General features: G+C 38.1%; 1 protein-coding gene across 4 annotated transcripts in view; it reads left to right on the top strand.

Annotated features, from left to right (window-relative positions):
- Positions 1–16,323, top strand: part of UBE2H (ubiquitin conjugating enzyme E2 H) — a 100,251-nt gene that overhangs the window by 78,151 nt on the left and 5,777 nt on the right. For all 4 annotated transcript variants that reach the window (XM_036426864.2, XM_036426854.2, XM_045576722.1 and 1 more), the window contains one exon: positions 13,408–13,536. In XM_036426864.2, coding sequence (XP_036282757.1) covers positions 13,408–13,536 — 129 coding nt within the window. The remainder of the gene's footprint in view (positions 1–13,407; positions 13,537–16,323) is intronic.

Raw genomic sequence — 16,323 nt, 5'->3', positions numbered from 1 at the left:
GCCACAATCTGTGAGAATCTTGCCAGACACACTTATACAAGGATGGAACATGAGAATCACAGAAGAAAGTTGCTTACCAGCAGTGCACAGTTAGTCCTTTTTTCTCCTAATTGTGCTATTTAAGAATTATCTGGCCCTAGCCAGTTTGGCTCAGTGGATAAACCGTCAGCCTGCGGACTGAAGGGTTCTGGGTTTGATTCTGGTCCAAGGCATATGCCTGGATTGCGGGCTCAATCCTCATTGTGGAGCATGCAGGAAGCAGCAGATCAATGATTCTCCCTCATCATTAATGTTTTTCTCTCTCCCTCTCTCTTCCTCTCTGAAATCAATAAAAATATTTTTTTTTTAAAGAATTATCTGTTCTGCCTAGAGTTCTTCTCTAATCTTTGTGTGACTGGTATAATACTTTTCTCACCTCAAACATTACTTCTTAGAGAAGCCTTTTTCCCTAGCCACTCCATCTAAAATAATAGCCATCCATAGCACAGCGCTTGGTTTTAAAAATCTGTCTTTCAAACCAGCATTTGTTTATTGGCTATTTTGCTCTATTAGATTGTAAGCTCCGAGGGAGCAGGGATTTTATGTGCACACATGTATACACACGTCTAAAATAGTGCCCAGTACTGTTTAACAAGATTTTTTAGGAAATTACAGCTTATACAGAAAAGAAGTGACAAGAAAGAACATATAAGGTTGATAAATGGATTCCTTTTAAGATTTAAAAAAAAATTTTTTTTTTTGTAAAAATGTCTCATGGCAGGCTGCCTGGAATATCTGATGTAATGATGTCTTTTCTTAAACTGCATTCACATTTTAGAAATGTACATAACAAAATACTGTAAGCTGGTTCCATTCATAATAAAGTAAATGGACGTTAATTTTACTAATTCTTTCACTATTAACCTGATAACCTTTGTGGAAGAGGTTTGCTAATTCTCAAGCACCTCACATCTCAGAACTGATTATTTTTATAATAACAGCCTTATTGAATTATAATTTACATACATAAAATTCACCCATTTATAATGTGTGATTTGATAGGTTTAGTATATTTGCAGTTATTACTACATTCTCATTATAAAACATTTTTATCACCTCAAAAAGAAACCCGTTACTCTTAACTATTACCCCTTTATCCTCCTAGGTCTAGCAACAACTGATCTACTTATTGTCTCTCTAGATTTGCCTGTCCTGAGCATTCCTTATAAATAGAATTATATGTGGTCTTTTGTGACCAGCTCCCCTTCCCCCATTTCATATCATCTCTTCATGATTCATCTTTGTTGTAACAGGTATTAGTACTTCATTCCTTTTCAAGGAATATCATATTTTTATCTATTTGTCAGATGACGGACATTTGGGTTGCTTTTACTTTTTGGTTGTTAGGAATATTTGTGCACAAATTTCAATGTGGACATATGTTTTCATTTCTCTTGGGTGTTTTACCTGCAGGCAAAATTACTGGATGGAATTTCTGTAACTGTTAAATCTTTTGAGGTACTGACATATTGTTTTCCAAAGTGGTTTTACCATTTTACATTCCCATCAGTATATGTCAAGTGTAAGAGGTTCAGAACACATTTTAAAGCAGAAGGCCAGCCCGGCTGGTGTAGCTCAGTCAATTGAGCGTCATCTATGGAATAAAAGATCCTGGGTTTGATTCCCAGTCAGGGCACATGCCCAGGTTGTGTGCTTGATCTCCAGTGGGGGGGTTGTGCAGGAGACAGCTGATGAATGTGTCTCTCTTATTAGTGTTTCTATCTCTATTTCTCCCTTCCTCTCTAAAATCAATAAAAATAAATTTTAAAAAAAGAAAAAAAGCAGAAGGCCAACATGACTAAGATTTCATCACGTCTGTAAAATGTTAGAACATGTTCTTGTATTACCTTGCAAAGTATTTAATAAGTAACATGAATTAAACCTTCTTGGTCAAAGTGAACTTTAATTTTTGTATTACATGAGTGTGAATTATCCTTAAATGTTCCATGATACAAAAGCATGGATATACTAACATTACAGGTAAGTGCAGGAAATCAGAAGAAATATATTTAGAATATAGTCCAAAGTATATTGTGCATGGGAGAATTGTTTTGATATTTTGCTCACACACAAACTATTCCTCAAGAAAATTTTATAATTTTATTTAAACTTAATTTTTCTTTCATGAGAAGTTTTAGAAGCAGATAAATACAATTTATATCAAAGTCCGGGTAGAAAGGGCTGGTTCAAATTGCCTTGTTTCTTCTACTTTATTTTTATCCATTTTAGAAAGAAAGAGGAGAGAGACATAGGACAGAACTAACTGGGCTGCCTGGCCAGGCCTACCTTGTTTCTTTCGGACTTACCTGATCTTGAGATCTAAACTGAATTTTTATCACAAGTTGCTAAAGCTTCTGGCATTGAAGGTTAATTCAAAATTGGTGAATTCTGAATTACTCTAATTTTTGCTGTAAACTCTTGAGAGAATGTTTATTCAAAGAACAAAAAAATTTAATACAAAACAACTGATATGAGAAAGGTATCATATTAGCACATTCAACTGAAAAGAAAAATGCTTAGCCTGGCAACCCCGCACCTCTACTGTACAATCTGGTAAGGAGCATGGAGTTACTTGGAAATTTTCTGCAATTAACTTTGCCTCAGGTAATGTATTGTGCAAAGGATATGCATAATAGCAATTCCCAGTAGAAATTTCAAATTTATACTTACCATACCTTGGAAATAAACAGCATTCGTTCATGTTCATAGCAAGTCTAGTCCTCTATTCGCCCCACCCCTGAAAAAGAAATGTGATTTCTGGTAGTCCATTTCACTCATTGCTCCTGTTCTCATCCTGGTTTTCCTTGCCAAGTATACATGCAGTTTGTTTATTCAGGAACTCGGAATTGGTATAATTGTAGTTTAATTGCTCAGTAATTTTTAATTTTATATTATTTAACCTTGCAAGAGAACTAATTACAGTGGGTAATTTGGCTAATTTTCTAAAAATATTTGTCATCAGTATGAAGTTATCTATTGAGTATGAAGTTTCTATTGTTACTCTTGTGACATTAAAAGTAGCAGATGCCAAATTGATTTATTTTGGTTTCCTGTATGATACCATTTAAAAAAAATTTTTTTTTTTACATCCCTTTTTGCTTGCTTTTCCAGACAGCAGTGATAAAAGCTCTGGAAAACTTAAAATGCAGCCAAGGGGATCTGGATTTCAGTTTTAAAAACAACTCTAATCTTAAAGGTTGATGGAAGCCAAGTTCATTAAGTCATAGGTAGCTTTGTAAGGTCCCCTTTCTATTTTTGTTTTCCTTTTAACTCCAATTTATTTTATCTGTAATTGTCTTTCCAACCCAAATTCTTGGAAGCTCAGGTACCGTCACTGCAATACAGCTTTAATTTCCACCCACCCATCTGGGCCATGCACACTTGACCCCTGCAGATTGTGGTTATCTTCCCAACTTTCATTTTACTAATTTCTCAACTGATTTGGTAAATTATTTATTTGTAGATTAAAATGTGGGCATGAAAGGTGGAAGACATTTTTCTTATAAAATCAGGCATTTTATAATTCTCACCGTTAGATTACTAGCTAATGGACTGGGTACTCTTATTTTCCTGGTGAGAAAAATCAACTTTTGGGAAATTACTTCCCCTAGGTCATTTGGAGAGTCAATAACAAAGTGACTACAACAAAAGGAATGCTTCAGGGATTTTGAGATTAGAGTTAAGACAAAAGAAAGTTTCACTAGACATTTAGAAAAATTTTAAACCATTAATTTATTTACTACTACTAAACTGTAGCCTAATGAATTTAAGCTGCTAAATGACTTTAAGTTTCCCATGCTGGAAATATTTATTCCATCCCTCTTTTCAGTTAGATAACCTGTGAATCTTTCCAAACAAAGCAAATTTTGGCTGAAGGTAAATATCTTAAAATAATGCTTTGAGTTAGTATTTTCTAACTATGTTTCTAGACTTTTCAGTGTAGTTAGACAAAAGATATATGTGTCTGTCTGCATGGATGATTGGCCAACAACTACTATTTGAACAGGCTTGAAAACAGTACTAATGCATCCATGTTGGAATTACAAACATGATCCTTTGAATAGCTGGATGTTATGCGTCTCTGAGACATTGGGAGAAATGTCAGCTGTTGTACATAAAGAAGAAATAGGCTGAGTTTTGGATTTGACGACTTCAACAGTACTTAGCTCCATCGTCCACTTCCTTTATCTGCTTGGAGACATTCAGATGTGGTATGGCTATGAGGCCCAAGAATTTAATTAACTATTCCTAGAAAATGGAGTCTGTTGAACAACTTAGCAGAAATTAATTAAAAACACCATATTCACAAAAGTGGTCAACATTAAAACCATGGAGTGATCCAGGCTGTGAGATCGTGGGATATGGACCAGACTGTGAGAGACAGCCTCAACTTCGTTCCACTTTCTTTTCTTTTTAAAATATATTTGTATTGATGTCAGAATAGAGAAACATCAATGATGAGAGAATTGTTGATCGGCTGCCTCCGGTATGTACCCTACTGGGGATCAGCTGGCAACCTGGGCGTGTGCTCTGAATCTGAATCAGATTGTGACCTCTTGGTTCATAGTCAATGCTTGACCACCGAGCCACACCAGCCGGGCTGTTCTACTTTCTTTGGGGCTCTAGTTTCAGAGTTCAATTGTGATTATATGGATTTATTTTTCTCTTTGTTTGCATGTGATCACTGTGTATAAGTCAAGTCTCCATGCATAGCCAGTTATCTTGTAATTGCATGAAATTATCATGCTCTTTTTTGATGTTAAGGACAAATTAAGTTATTGTCTAGTAATTAAAAACTTAAATAATGAGTTTTAGTATGACTGTAAGAATACTCAAGTAGTTAATTAAACATTAACTGCCCTCATTTCTGGAAGGTTAATAACAAATCCTATTGCCATGTTTTAGCTTGCAATGGTTTATGATAAGCAGGGATGGTAAGTGGGAGAACTAGGATGACCTCCAAAGGACACCTAAGTAAAGTGGAAAGTGTTTTGAGATTGACATGGCAACAAAGGGATTGTTTTTCATGAACAAAAGCCCGTTTTCTTCATTCTGGTCTAAGTGTTTGCATTCATTTTCTTTTGTAGATCTCTTAGTTAAAATACATTGTGGAGAGGGAGCCACATTGAGGTAATGGATGCGAGATTATTTTCTAAGTTGGTGGAATGCTTTAAACTGTTGGCGTCACATAACTACATACCTCTCATTGGTAATCTGGCACTTAGCAGAATGTGTCTGGTATTCCTCCAGGATTTAGTACCCTACATCTTTGACATTGTCCTTTCCCACATAAAACAGAAATACCTATTTTCAGCTTAGAATACTTATAAACAGTAATGCTTCCACTAGTGAGATTAGGCATATCATATATTGCAAAATTCTTTGACTGTCTAATTACTAATTCTTATTAACTCCTACTAATTGTTCTTCCTTTTGAGAGGAGTAAGGAAGGAGTTGCTTTGTTTTGTGCCTGCATGACTCTTTTCATGAGATATTATTCTGTCTTTTTTAAAATCCCCATAGATGCCCAGCTGGCATGGCTCAGTGGTTTGAGCATTGACCTATGAACCAGGATGTCGTGGTTCCATTCCAGTCGGCACATTCCCTGGATTGAGGGCTCAGTCTTCAGGGGGGCGGGCATGCTGAAGGCAGCCAATCAGTGATTCTCATTTTTGATGTTTCTGTCTCTCCCTCTCCCTCTCTGAAATCAATAAAAATATATTTTAAAAAATGTAAGTCCCCATAGACTATCATGAGAACATACATAAATCTGATGAGTTCAGATTTTTTATATATTTTATCTACACAGAAGACCCTCTCAGTTAAGTAACCAGATACATTCTCGAATTTATCATCTAGTAAATTGGTGGCTGGATCTATTCCATTAGCAGCATGTTAGCACTTGGTAAACCAAATGTAGCATGGCTAGCCTTGTGGCCTGCTTGTTCTGCCATGGTACCACAGAAAGTCTTTGTGGTTGTCTGCTTCAGCTCACCACATGTTTGCCCTCAGGCAGCTATAGAAATAAGCTTTTCCTCATTGAAGTTGGGTTCAAAACATTTATTTTAGAGAATGATTTTTAATCTCGAAGCCCTTTCTTCTTTCATGTCCGTCCTGTCTGAGGGCATCTCTCCTATTTGTGTTTATTGAAGATCTTGAGGGAAGTCAGTCTTCTAACCCACTGCTTACTCTATCTTTTTCATATATACCAACTGCTTGATCAGATACAGTGCTAACCCTCCAATTGAGTGTATAGGTTTCTGACTATTTTTGGGGGGTAGAATTTCACTGTGTCTTAATGTTTACATACTGTAAGCAGGTGAACATTAAAGTAAAAGACACTCAGATCCATTGTTAAATTGTAACTTCTTAGGAGCTGATAAGAGTAGAAAAGATCTATTAACCCCAAATTATTAAGTAACTAAAGAAAATCTGGAAATTTTATTTATTTGCCCTGTTTCAGTCTTACCAAAGAAATTGGCTGCATATATGTTTGGATGTATTTTTTTTTATATATATACTTACAATAAATAGTCTCTCCCTTACCCTACCTCCCCCCCCAAAAAAAAAAAAACACACAAAAAAAAAAACAAAAAAAACACCACTTGATGAATGAGTGAAATGAGTTTTATTTTGGATACATTGTAAATTTATGACTTGCTTAGCAGTTCATAATGAACTAAAGTTCCTTCAAAGATGAGCAAAAGTCAATGAGATTTTGAAAGGTAAGCTGCTGATTTTCTGTAGTAAATCAAGGATATTCTTCCTATATAATAAAAGGGTAATATGTGCCCTGGCTGGTTTGGCTCAGTGGATTGAGCATCAGCCTGCTGACTAAAGGGTCCCGGGTTCAATTCCGGTCAAGGGCACATGCCTGGGTTGCGGGCTTGATCCCCATTGGGGGACATGCAGGAGGCAGCCAATCAGTGATTCTCTTTCATTGTTGATGTTTCTATCTCTTTTCCCTCTCCCTTCCTCTCTAAAATCAATAAAGACACATTTTTTTTTTTAAGGGGGGTAATATGCTAATCAACCGAACAGTGGGGTGACTGTGCACTCCCACAGGGGGAGCGCAGCTCAGCCAAAGTCGGGCTAAAGGCTGACCAGCAGAGCAGCCCGCCTCCGGTCAGTGCTAAAACGATGTCCGACTGCGGCGTAGGCCCTTGCATAGATAGCATGCTTCTGGAGTAATGAAGAGTTGTGAAAGAGAACTTGCTCTTGATGAGAATTGACTGTTTTAAAGGAAGGCAAGAGTTTACAGCCTGGAAGATCAACCAGCAGATGGTTGCCTTGATCCATGGCTGGAATGCTATATTGAGCTTAATGTAATTACATGGCAGAGGGGACAGAAGAGGAACTAGAAGCATTTTATTAGGTCAAATAGCAAGTCTAGGAAACTGGCATACAGGGGGAAAGGAGAAAAGCCTCATCATGGTCCTTCCAAAGATTTGGAGCCAAGGAACAGGGTCAACCTAGCTATTAGGAGAAAGGAATTAATTATTATTTAAAAATATTTTTTTCTTATTGATTTCGGAGTGGAAGGGAGAGGGAGAGAGAGATAGAAACATCAATGATGAAAGAGAATCATTGATCAGCTGCCTTGTCATGCCTCACACTGGGAATCGAGCCCACAACCTGGGCATGTGCCCTGATTGGGAATCAACTGTGACCTCCTGGTTCATAGGTCAGTGCTCAACCACTGAGACACATCAGCCAGGCAGGAATTGATTTTCAGAGAAATAATTTTAGACATATTGAGTTTGATAAGATCAAAATATAAAAGACTGATTAGAAATAATTGGCAGTTATCATCATAGGCTTATTGTAAGATGATGAGCTTCCCTGAGTGAGAGTATGAAGCTAATTCTTAATACTGATTTCTTTCAAACAAGCTTTTCCGTGTTGTTTGGTTTTAAAAAGAAGGAACCCAGGTCATTGGGCATCTGGAAGACGAGGAGTAGAATTGGGAAAGGGTGAGAGGTGGCATGTGAGAAGGATTTGATGGTTTTAGGCTTCTGATTATGACTGTACTGTATGATGGTGGTGTTTTCTGAGTTACAGCATCTGGGGTGTTAAAGCTGAAAAACAAATGAAGATTATGCAAGTTAAAGTTTCTGAGATGACTGCCTTGCTTGGTAATTGTGGTTTCTAGTTGGGCAGACCACGTGAACCTTTGGGCGTCCACAGGGTTTTAACCTGAAGATAGCAGCATGCTTTACAAGAGTTATTTTAATTTTCAAAGGAAATAAAGAAGAAATAACTTATCATCACTGGTTCATAAACAGCCAAGAATAAAACATGAGATGTGTGATTCATCCCTTCCCATGTTTTCTCCTTTAAGCAGTGAACCATCTTTTTGTGAGTTACCTGGAGTAGGGTAACTTTACTTTAAGAATTGGTGCTTTTATTTTATTTTTTTCAATGTGACTCATTTTAATTAACATGTATTCCTTAAGGGATACAAGTAGATGAAATTGCTACTCTAAGAAAATGGCATATTTGTATAACTATTTTAGACTAGTCCTCTTTGATGCAGTTTGAAGTCAATTTTATAGTCATTAATAGTAATGTGAATTCTTCCTTGTAAGGAACTGCAGTATTATACTTCTTTTGGGGATGCAGAGAGAAGAACTGCCCAAAGCCTAAGAACCAGTCAGTGGAAGGCCTGAAATTAGACTTGTGGTCTCTAGGTTTTTCATCTGTTCATTTCTAAGGAGCCAACTCCTCTTTTGCTAGAAACAGTTCAGCTTAGTGGGCTTTGCTCTACTCGATGTCCACAGTGTGTTGGGTGATACTCATCACCACCTATTCTACTTTCCAGCAGCCCTTTAATGCCTGGACCCACTTTTTCCTGCCCATGGTTTAGAATACCTCCACCCGGAGGAAGTGAAGTTGCTTAAAGTGTAGACAGAAAAGAATGAGGAAAGGGTCAGGGAGGGATACTCAGAGCCTCATCAGCATTGCTGCCAAGACAATATTTTCTTGAACCAAAGAAGCCACAAGCAAATAGCCATCTTCTCATTTGGTCCCTGAGGATAGAGGTTGTATAGGTAGGTAGTGTTTTCTGGCTGTGTATTTCTACACACACACACTCCAGCCAATCCTAAATCAGAGTCCATGGGGTGAGTATGAGACCTCAGTATTGTGAGGAAACTCCACGGGTAAATCTGATGGACAAACAGCCAGGACCTACATTCACCCATAAGCCTTTGCTCTTGACTGAATGGGATAAATGATGCTGCTTTAAATAAGAGATCAATATGATTTGAGTATTTCTAAAAATTAAATATAGCTCTAACCGGTTTGGCTCAGTAGATAGAGCGTCGGCCTGCGGACTGAAGGTCCCAGGTTCGATTCCGGTCAAGGGCATGTACCTTGGTTGCAGGCACATCCCCAGTAGGGGTTGTGCAGGAGCCAGCTGATTGATGTTTCTCTCTCATCGATGTTTGTAACTCTCTGTCCTCTCCCTTCCTCTCTGTAAAAAATTAATAAAATATATTTTTTAAATAATTACAAATTAACTATAAATTATTAGTTTATGTGTCTAAATGGAGACATGAATGTTGTGATATTGTTAACATGAATGCTAATAGGCTCAGACTGAAGAGTCCATCCTAATGGATTGCATTTTGGTAAGTGCTGATTTAGTCCAAGGCAGAATTTGGAGCTGTTCATTCGTCGTAAACCATACTTCTCAGGAATTGGCAATGAAGGCAGCCAGTAGTGGAGCCAAATGATTGTAATGTGTAGATTGGGTGGCCCATGTCTGGCTCTCTCCCTTTCAAAAAGTGGAAGTTAATGTGGTTTTTTTTTTTAAAGACTTTTGAAATGATAGATGTTTTATTAACAATTCTAGGGGGAAGTGTTCGTTATGATGCATTTTTCCAAAGATGAGTATCTTTATTTCACTTTTTATAGTTTAGGTCTCTTCTGTGAACATATTTATTTGAAAGAAGATTTTGTGCACATCTGCATGTTTGAGAGAGATGTCTTTGGGGAGGATCCTGTTGGTGGTAATCACTCTGTTAGCCCCTTTTAGGAATGCGTCATTGCTTCAATATCCTGCCCTTCAAAGGCTGCCTTCTGTAGCCAAAACTGGGCTTCGTACCTTCCCTTTTCTTTCTTTTTTTAAACTTAATTTTATTTTTTTATTTTTTTAATATAAGGAGTATGCCGGGTGTTAAGTATCTCCACAGACGTGGTTGGGATAGAATTTGCCTGGGAATCCAGGGGCAGGCAAGTGTTTGTGCAGTCTGTGCCAAAAAGATGTTTCCAGGGAGATGACAAGACCTCGGTTCCTGTCCTCTGGAGGGAAAGATTTCAATCAAGAGACTGTAGAAAAGCAAGCAAGAATTTATTGACCACAACAAAAATATACTTAGGAGTGTGAGACACGTAAGGACATAGAAGAAACAACAGGAGAGTCTGGCTGGGTTCACTGGGAAGTCAAGAGAATAGGGGGCCTTGGAGACAGGTTTAGGGGATTAGCTGGGATAAGCCGCTGCTGCTGCCCATTGCTCCCCTGGTTGCAAGTCTCATGGAGTCCTTTAGAGTTTAGGGGATACGTACGTGCTTTTGGGGGAAGATGAGAGGGAGGGAACGGCACAGACATGTTCCATGGAGAGAGAGTGCCATACTTTACCTTTTCTGCTCTGTGTTACACATGTGACTCAATACATCTGTGAAATGGGTAAAAAGTATGTTAATGCAGGAAGTAGACACATGAAGGAAAAACCAGTTATTGAGCATTCTTTTATTTGTTTAATTTCGTTGTATGATAGGAATACTCAGCTGCTAACCTTTCTGTGCAGGTGTGTAGTAAGGACATGAGAAGCCCCTAGTTCACTGTGTGTGGGTATCCGAGAACAGCCTGGGCTACTTCCTGTGGCTGTGCTTTTGAAAACAAGCACACTGCCTCTGTGAAATACAGGCAGCTCAGCCACAGAAACACCTAAACACTTAGATAGAGATCATCTTGCTGGCCTTGAGCTTGTGAAAAAGAAAAGCTTTGAAGAGAGGGTGGCCATCACTGAGGGTATATGTTTTTGATGCAGACATGGGGAGCTTACGCCATCATGAAGTTAAGACAGTCAGTATTCATTTTATCTGTAATAGTGGCAGCATTTTAGATAGGCCCAGGTTTGAAAACCAGTCCCTTGGGCAAGTTACTTATCCTCTTTCTGCCTCAGTTTCCCCATATACAAAACGGGGATAGTAATGATACCTACCTCATTGCCTGCATGGAAAGTAAGTGTCTATGTAAACATTGGTGAGTGCCTGGCTTCTAGTAAGTGCTAAGTATAAACTGTTGCTGCTGTCATTGCTATTGCAACTATTAATGTTATTGTAACTTTTATTCTTCCCTGCTCTCGGATCATGTTTAATTTGTAGAACTGCCACACCTTTTTTTTCCTTCTTAACTTGCTTACCTTTCAGCAATTTTTACCGCTATATCAATAATCCACCCAAGGATAAAGAGAGGAAAAGAAAAATTATCAGACTTGTCATGTTTTATTAAATGTGTCAAACATATAAAAGTAAAAAGAACATATTTATAGGAAAGTGCTATTTTTAAAGGTTAAAGGTGTAAAGTGTCATTTGAAGTGTGGAAAGTGGAAATTACAAGCCTTTTGCCTTGACCCAACTTTTTAAATATTCTGTGTATGCAATGCATATTGCACATAGTTGTAATCCTAGAGGACATATCATTTTATGGATTTTAACCACCCAGCATTACAACATGAGCATTTTTCTCTGTCACTTAGCCTTGACAGTTTTCAATGTGTTGTGTGTTTTTTTAATCATGGATAATTATTGGTTTGTTGTATACAGTTTCACCCTTTAAAAATATATATATAAATAAAATGGCAGTGAAAATCCTGCAGATGGTAAGGGTTATCTTAGGAGATTTTTTTTTTGTTTTGATTAGGAGTCTCTGTATTTGTTTCCTGATACATGGGAATCTTATTGTAATGTGGTTCTTTAAAGTTTTATTGGAACACAGCTACACCTGTTGGTTTGCCTATGGCTGCTTTTGTGCTACAACAGCAGAGCTGTGTTGAGTAGTTATGTCAGACCAAAAGTGGCCCACAAGCCCATAGTGTTCGCTCTCCCTTTACAAAAAGTTTGCCACTACTTTTATCTAGACAAGGTTTCTGAACTTCAGCAATAATTATTTGTTTTGAAAGGCCGTCCTGTGCATTATAGAATGTTTATCAGCATCCATGGTCTCTGCACTAGATACAGAGAGCACCACTGCCCCGTCCCGTACCAGTGTGACAGCCAAAAATTTCTCCAGACTTTGCCAGTCATCTCTGGGGAGATCTCTGGGGAGCAGAACCACCCCACCCCCTGCTCTGAGAACCACTAATCTATGGTGATGTGGCTTGACAAAACATCCATTTATAGTACTAAGAAAAAGAAAAAAATCTTTAGAGAGCTGAAAAAATTAAAAAGTTGTTTTATGCTACATTAGCATTCTCTCCAGAAACAGAAATGTTTCCTTTAGCAGATAGAGGAACTGAGTAGGGCAGAGGAATTGATGCACTGAAGTTCCACAGTTCACTGCTCACTGGGGAGCAAATAAGATGGAAGTCACACCATCTCTGAAGTTAGTGGGGACATGTGGTTAATTTTGCAGGCTTTCTGGTCCACCTGATGAAACACGATGTGACCGCAGGGTTTTTGTTAACTGAGTGTGTAGATGTCATGTGTATATATACCCAGTACCTTGTGCTGAATCTGGCCAGAAGGAGTTAGTAAATATTTATTAAATAATTGATAAATGCAGTAAATTAATACTTATCTGTCTTAGTTGTGGTTTTAGGTTGTCCATATAAGTTCTTACCCTCATTACACAAAATAATTTAATAACTGGTTATATTTACCTCCATTAGAAGTTGTGAGAATTGGATTAAATGTCAAAACCTATAAAATTGTGTTCAGTTCTTATAAGATCTGGTGCTTGAATACTTTTCAGAGTGATGATTTTCAAAGCTATAGAAAAAGGCTATGTTAAGAGGAAAGTAAGTATTGGGGCACAGGTTTTAGTTAATAAACAATGTATGTAGTATTTCTGAATTCTCATTTAGAAAATGGGGTGATTTAGAATTGGAAAAATTGCCTTTCAAAGTGAATATCAAGTATTCCTTTATCTAGTTCTTCAAATTAAAATTAAATTTAAGTTTTTTAATTGGTATTAAAAGGAATGTACAATGTACAGCACAGATAATGGAGCACATGTCCATGTGGTTAAATGTCTAGGAAGGTAAGCTACTGAATGTATAGGAAGTTTTGACACTGAATTCAAGTGAATTTTAGGTGAACTTGTTTGTTCCGTGCATGATGTATTTCTGTTGGTTTTTTCAGATCTTACCAATATATTTGAGTCCTTCCTGCCCCAGTTGTTGGCCTATCCCAATCCCATAGATCCTCTCAATGGTGACGCTGCAGCCATGTACCTCCACCGACCAGAAGAATACAAGCAGAAAATTAAAGGTAAGAAGGCAAATCGTTTAACCTAGAGAAGAACAGAAGTCTATTGAGCTTTGATCAGTGATCACCCTTCTTAGTTACTAATAACTTTTCTCAGGCCTGAAAAGACATAGCTGCTGGCTGGAGCAGAGCTCACTAGCTGTGTAGTTCTGAGGGTCAGAGACAACCTTTGGAAGCTGCAGTACCAACGTGGGAGAAGGGAAGGAGAGAAAGAGCAAAAAGAAAGATGGAGCCGAAACCGGTTTGGCTCAATGGATAGAGCGTCGGCTTGGGGACTAAAGGGACCCAGGTTCGATTCCGGTCAAGGGCATGTACCTTGGTTGCGGGCATATCCCCAGTGTGGGGTGTGCAGGAGGCAGCTGATCGATGACTCTCTCTCACCGATGTTTCTATCTCTCTATCTCTCTCCCTTCCTCTCTGTATAAAATCAATAAAATATATTAAAAAAAAAAAAAAAAAAGATGGAAAGATGAGAAAGTGGGAGGCTTAACTGTTGGGTGGAAAAAGGTGTAATCTTGCCAGAAATCCATGTGGACACCTGTCCAAAAGGATTTTTGCCTTCATTTGCTTCCTCTTATCCTATAAAGTTAGAAAATTGGACTTGAGAATAATTATTAATTGAAAGATATAATCTCACATGTGTTTAATAGACAATCATCCTGACCTTTCAATAAAACAGTTACCTTTGGGAGTTGGAAAAATAATTGCCAAATCCATCATTAGACTTATAAAAAATCATAGTTACCTATTGAGTTAAAAATTCCCAATTGGGCCCTGGTTACTGTGGTCAGTGGTGAGAGCATTGCCCATGCACTGAAAAGCCACAGGTTCAGTTTCTGGTCAAGGGCACATACCTGGGTTGCAGGTTTGATCTGGGCCTGGTTAGGGCATGTGCAGAAAGCAGCCACTTGATATGTCTCTCAAATTGATGTTTCTCTCTCGTTATCTCCCTTCTCCCCCTACTTCCATTCTCTCTAAAAATTAATGAGGAAAAATATCCTACGGTGAGGATTAACCACCAAAAGAATATACTCAGCTAGCTTCTTTTCTCGGTCCAATACTGTCTTATTCTGGGAACTTTTCATGTAGGCGTATTGCTCTCCTCCTGCACATACCTTGCCCCTGATCTATGGGATTTTTCTATAATATTAAAACCTGAAATGTACTGTTAAGTTAGAAATATGTTAGTGATGGCAGGACTAGTTTGCTAATTCTTTAGGATTTCGAATCCCATTTTCCCATCTTAAAACTGTTTACATGCTACTGGGACATGAATGTCATAAAAATGAAATTAGGGCTGCAAAAGAATGTTTAAAGCATCACCCAGGTTTAGTGGTGTTCATCATGTTGTCCTCTTTATCTGTGCATGCTTGAGAACTTTCATATCGAAAAGTCTAGATACATAAAGTTCTACCAAAAAGGAAAAGAATCCATAGACCTGTTTGCCTTAACAAATGGAAGGCATTGGTATATACCCAAAATTTAGCACAACTTGCCCATATGCCTAGCAGTTCAGAACATCACCTTTGGCAGAGCAGTGCCCTCTGAGGTGCATTCGTAAGAGATGGTAGTAGGAATAATTCATGAGGATTTGACTACATAGGTCTTCCCTCTGCAGTCTGAGACAGACGGGAGCATTTGGGGCTACTGGTGGAACATGGTCGGTTTCCTTCTCTTTGTTTCCTCATCTTCTCTGGTCTCTACAGGGTATTGTTCAATATTTTTATTGAGATAAAATAGAAATAAATCTCCTCTAACTTACTTAGCTCTCAGGGGCTTTGCAAGTTATCTAATTTATGCGGCAGAATATCTACATAGCCAAACAAACATGTATAAAAAAAAAAGGCAGTTTCAATCAGATAGAATTCTGTTATGAGACTATTAAAAATTTGACAAAGGAATCACTTAACAGTGTCTACAACCCACAGATACCTTTATGCAGAACACATGTCTGTAGTTCTGTGTTACTATGCCGCAGCAATTGAACACTGCTGTTTTAGTACATATCTGCTATAGTACCAATTGCAAAGGAACCTAGCCTACATTTTTATCTTAGAATGGCTAGCTCTAGCTTAGGGAACTCTAGCTTTCTGAAATGTTAATGCCGGCTATCATTTTATCTTCCTTAGTAATCTGAGAAAATCATGGCTGTCAGACCTGAGCTCACCCCAACTTCCTACTGTACCTTTGTTCCCTCCAATAGGAAATAAGAGATGTCCCATCTTATTTCTCAGACTACCCCCACCAACTTGTGATCTTGTTCTCCCATGTATATCCCCTTTTCCTGGTTCTTCCTCTTCCCCTAGACCAGTGATTGGCAAACTCATTAGTCAACAGAGCCAAATATCAACAGTACAACGATTGAAATTTATTTTGAGAGCCAAATTTTTAAAATTTAAACTTCTTCTAATGCCACTTCTTCAAAATAGACCCGCCCAGGCCATAGTATTTTGTGGAAGAGCCACACTCAAGGAGCCAAAGAGCTGCATGTGGCTCGCGAGCCACAGTTTGCCAACCATGGCCCTAACTACTAGAAGCACTCTCATTTCGGAAGCCTCTATCTGCTCCTGTGGATTCCCTTAGGAGTCTTGCTATTTAATTCCTTTCATTTTCAAACTTCTTGTTTCCTTGCCTTAGATTTATGAGATCTACTTTTATTTTTCCTCCTATGCTGGATCTATGATCTCATTACTTCCTAATCTTTTGGATCCTTCTCAAGACCTGTTTTCATGGACCTCTCTGCAGCTTTGGTATTTTACCTCTTACCTTTCTGAATACATTTCTCATTCC

This window comes from Pipistrellus kuhlii, unplaced genomic scaffold, assembly GCF_014108245.1.
Source record: "Pipistrellus kuhlii isolate mPipKuh1 unplaced genomic scaffold, mPipKuh1.p scaffold_m20_p_10, whole genome shotgun sequence".
Taxonomy (NCBI): Eukaryota; Metazoa; Chordata; class Mammalia; order Chiroptera; family Vespertilionidae; genus Pipistrellus; species Pipistrellus kuhlii.
This window is presented reverse-complemented; position numbering and strand designations above follow the sequence as displayed.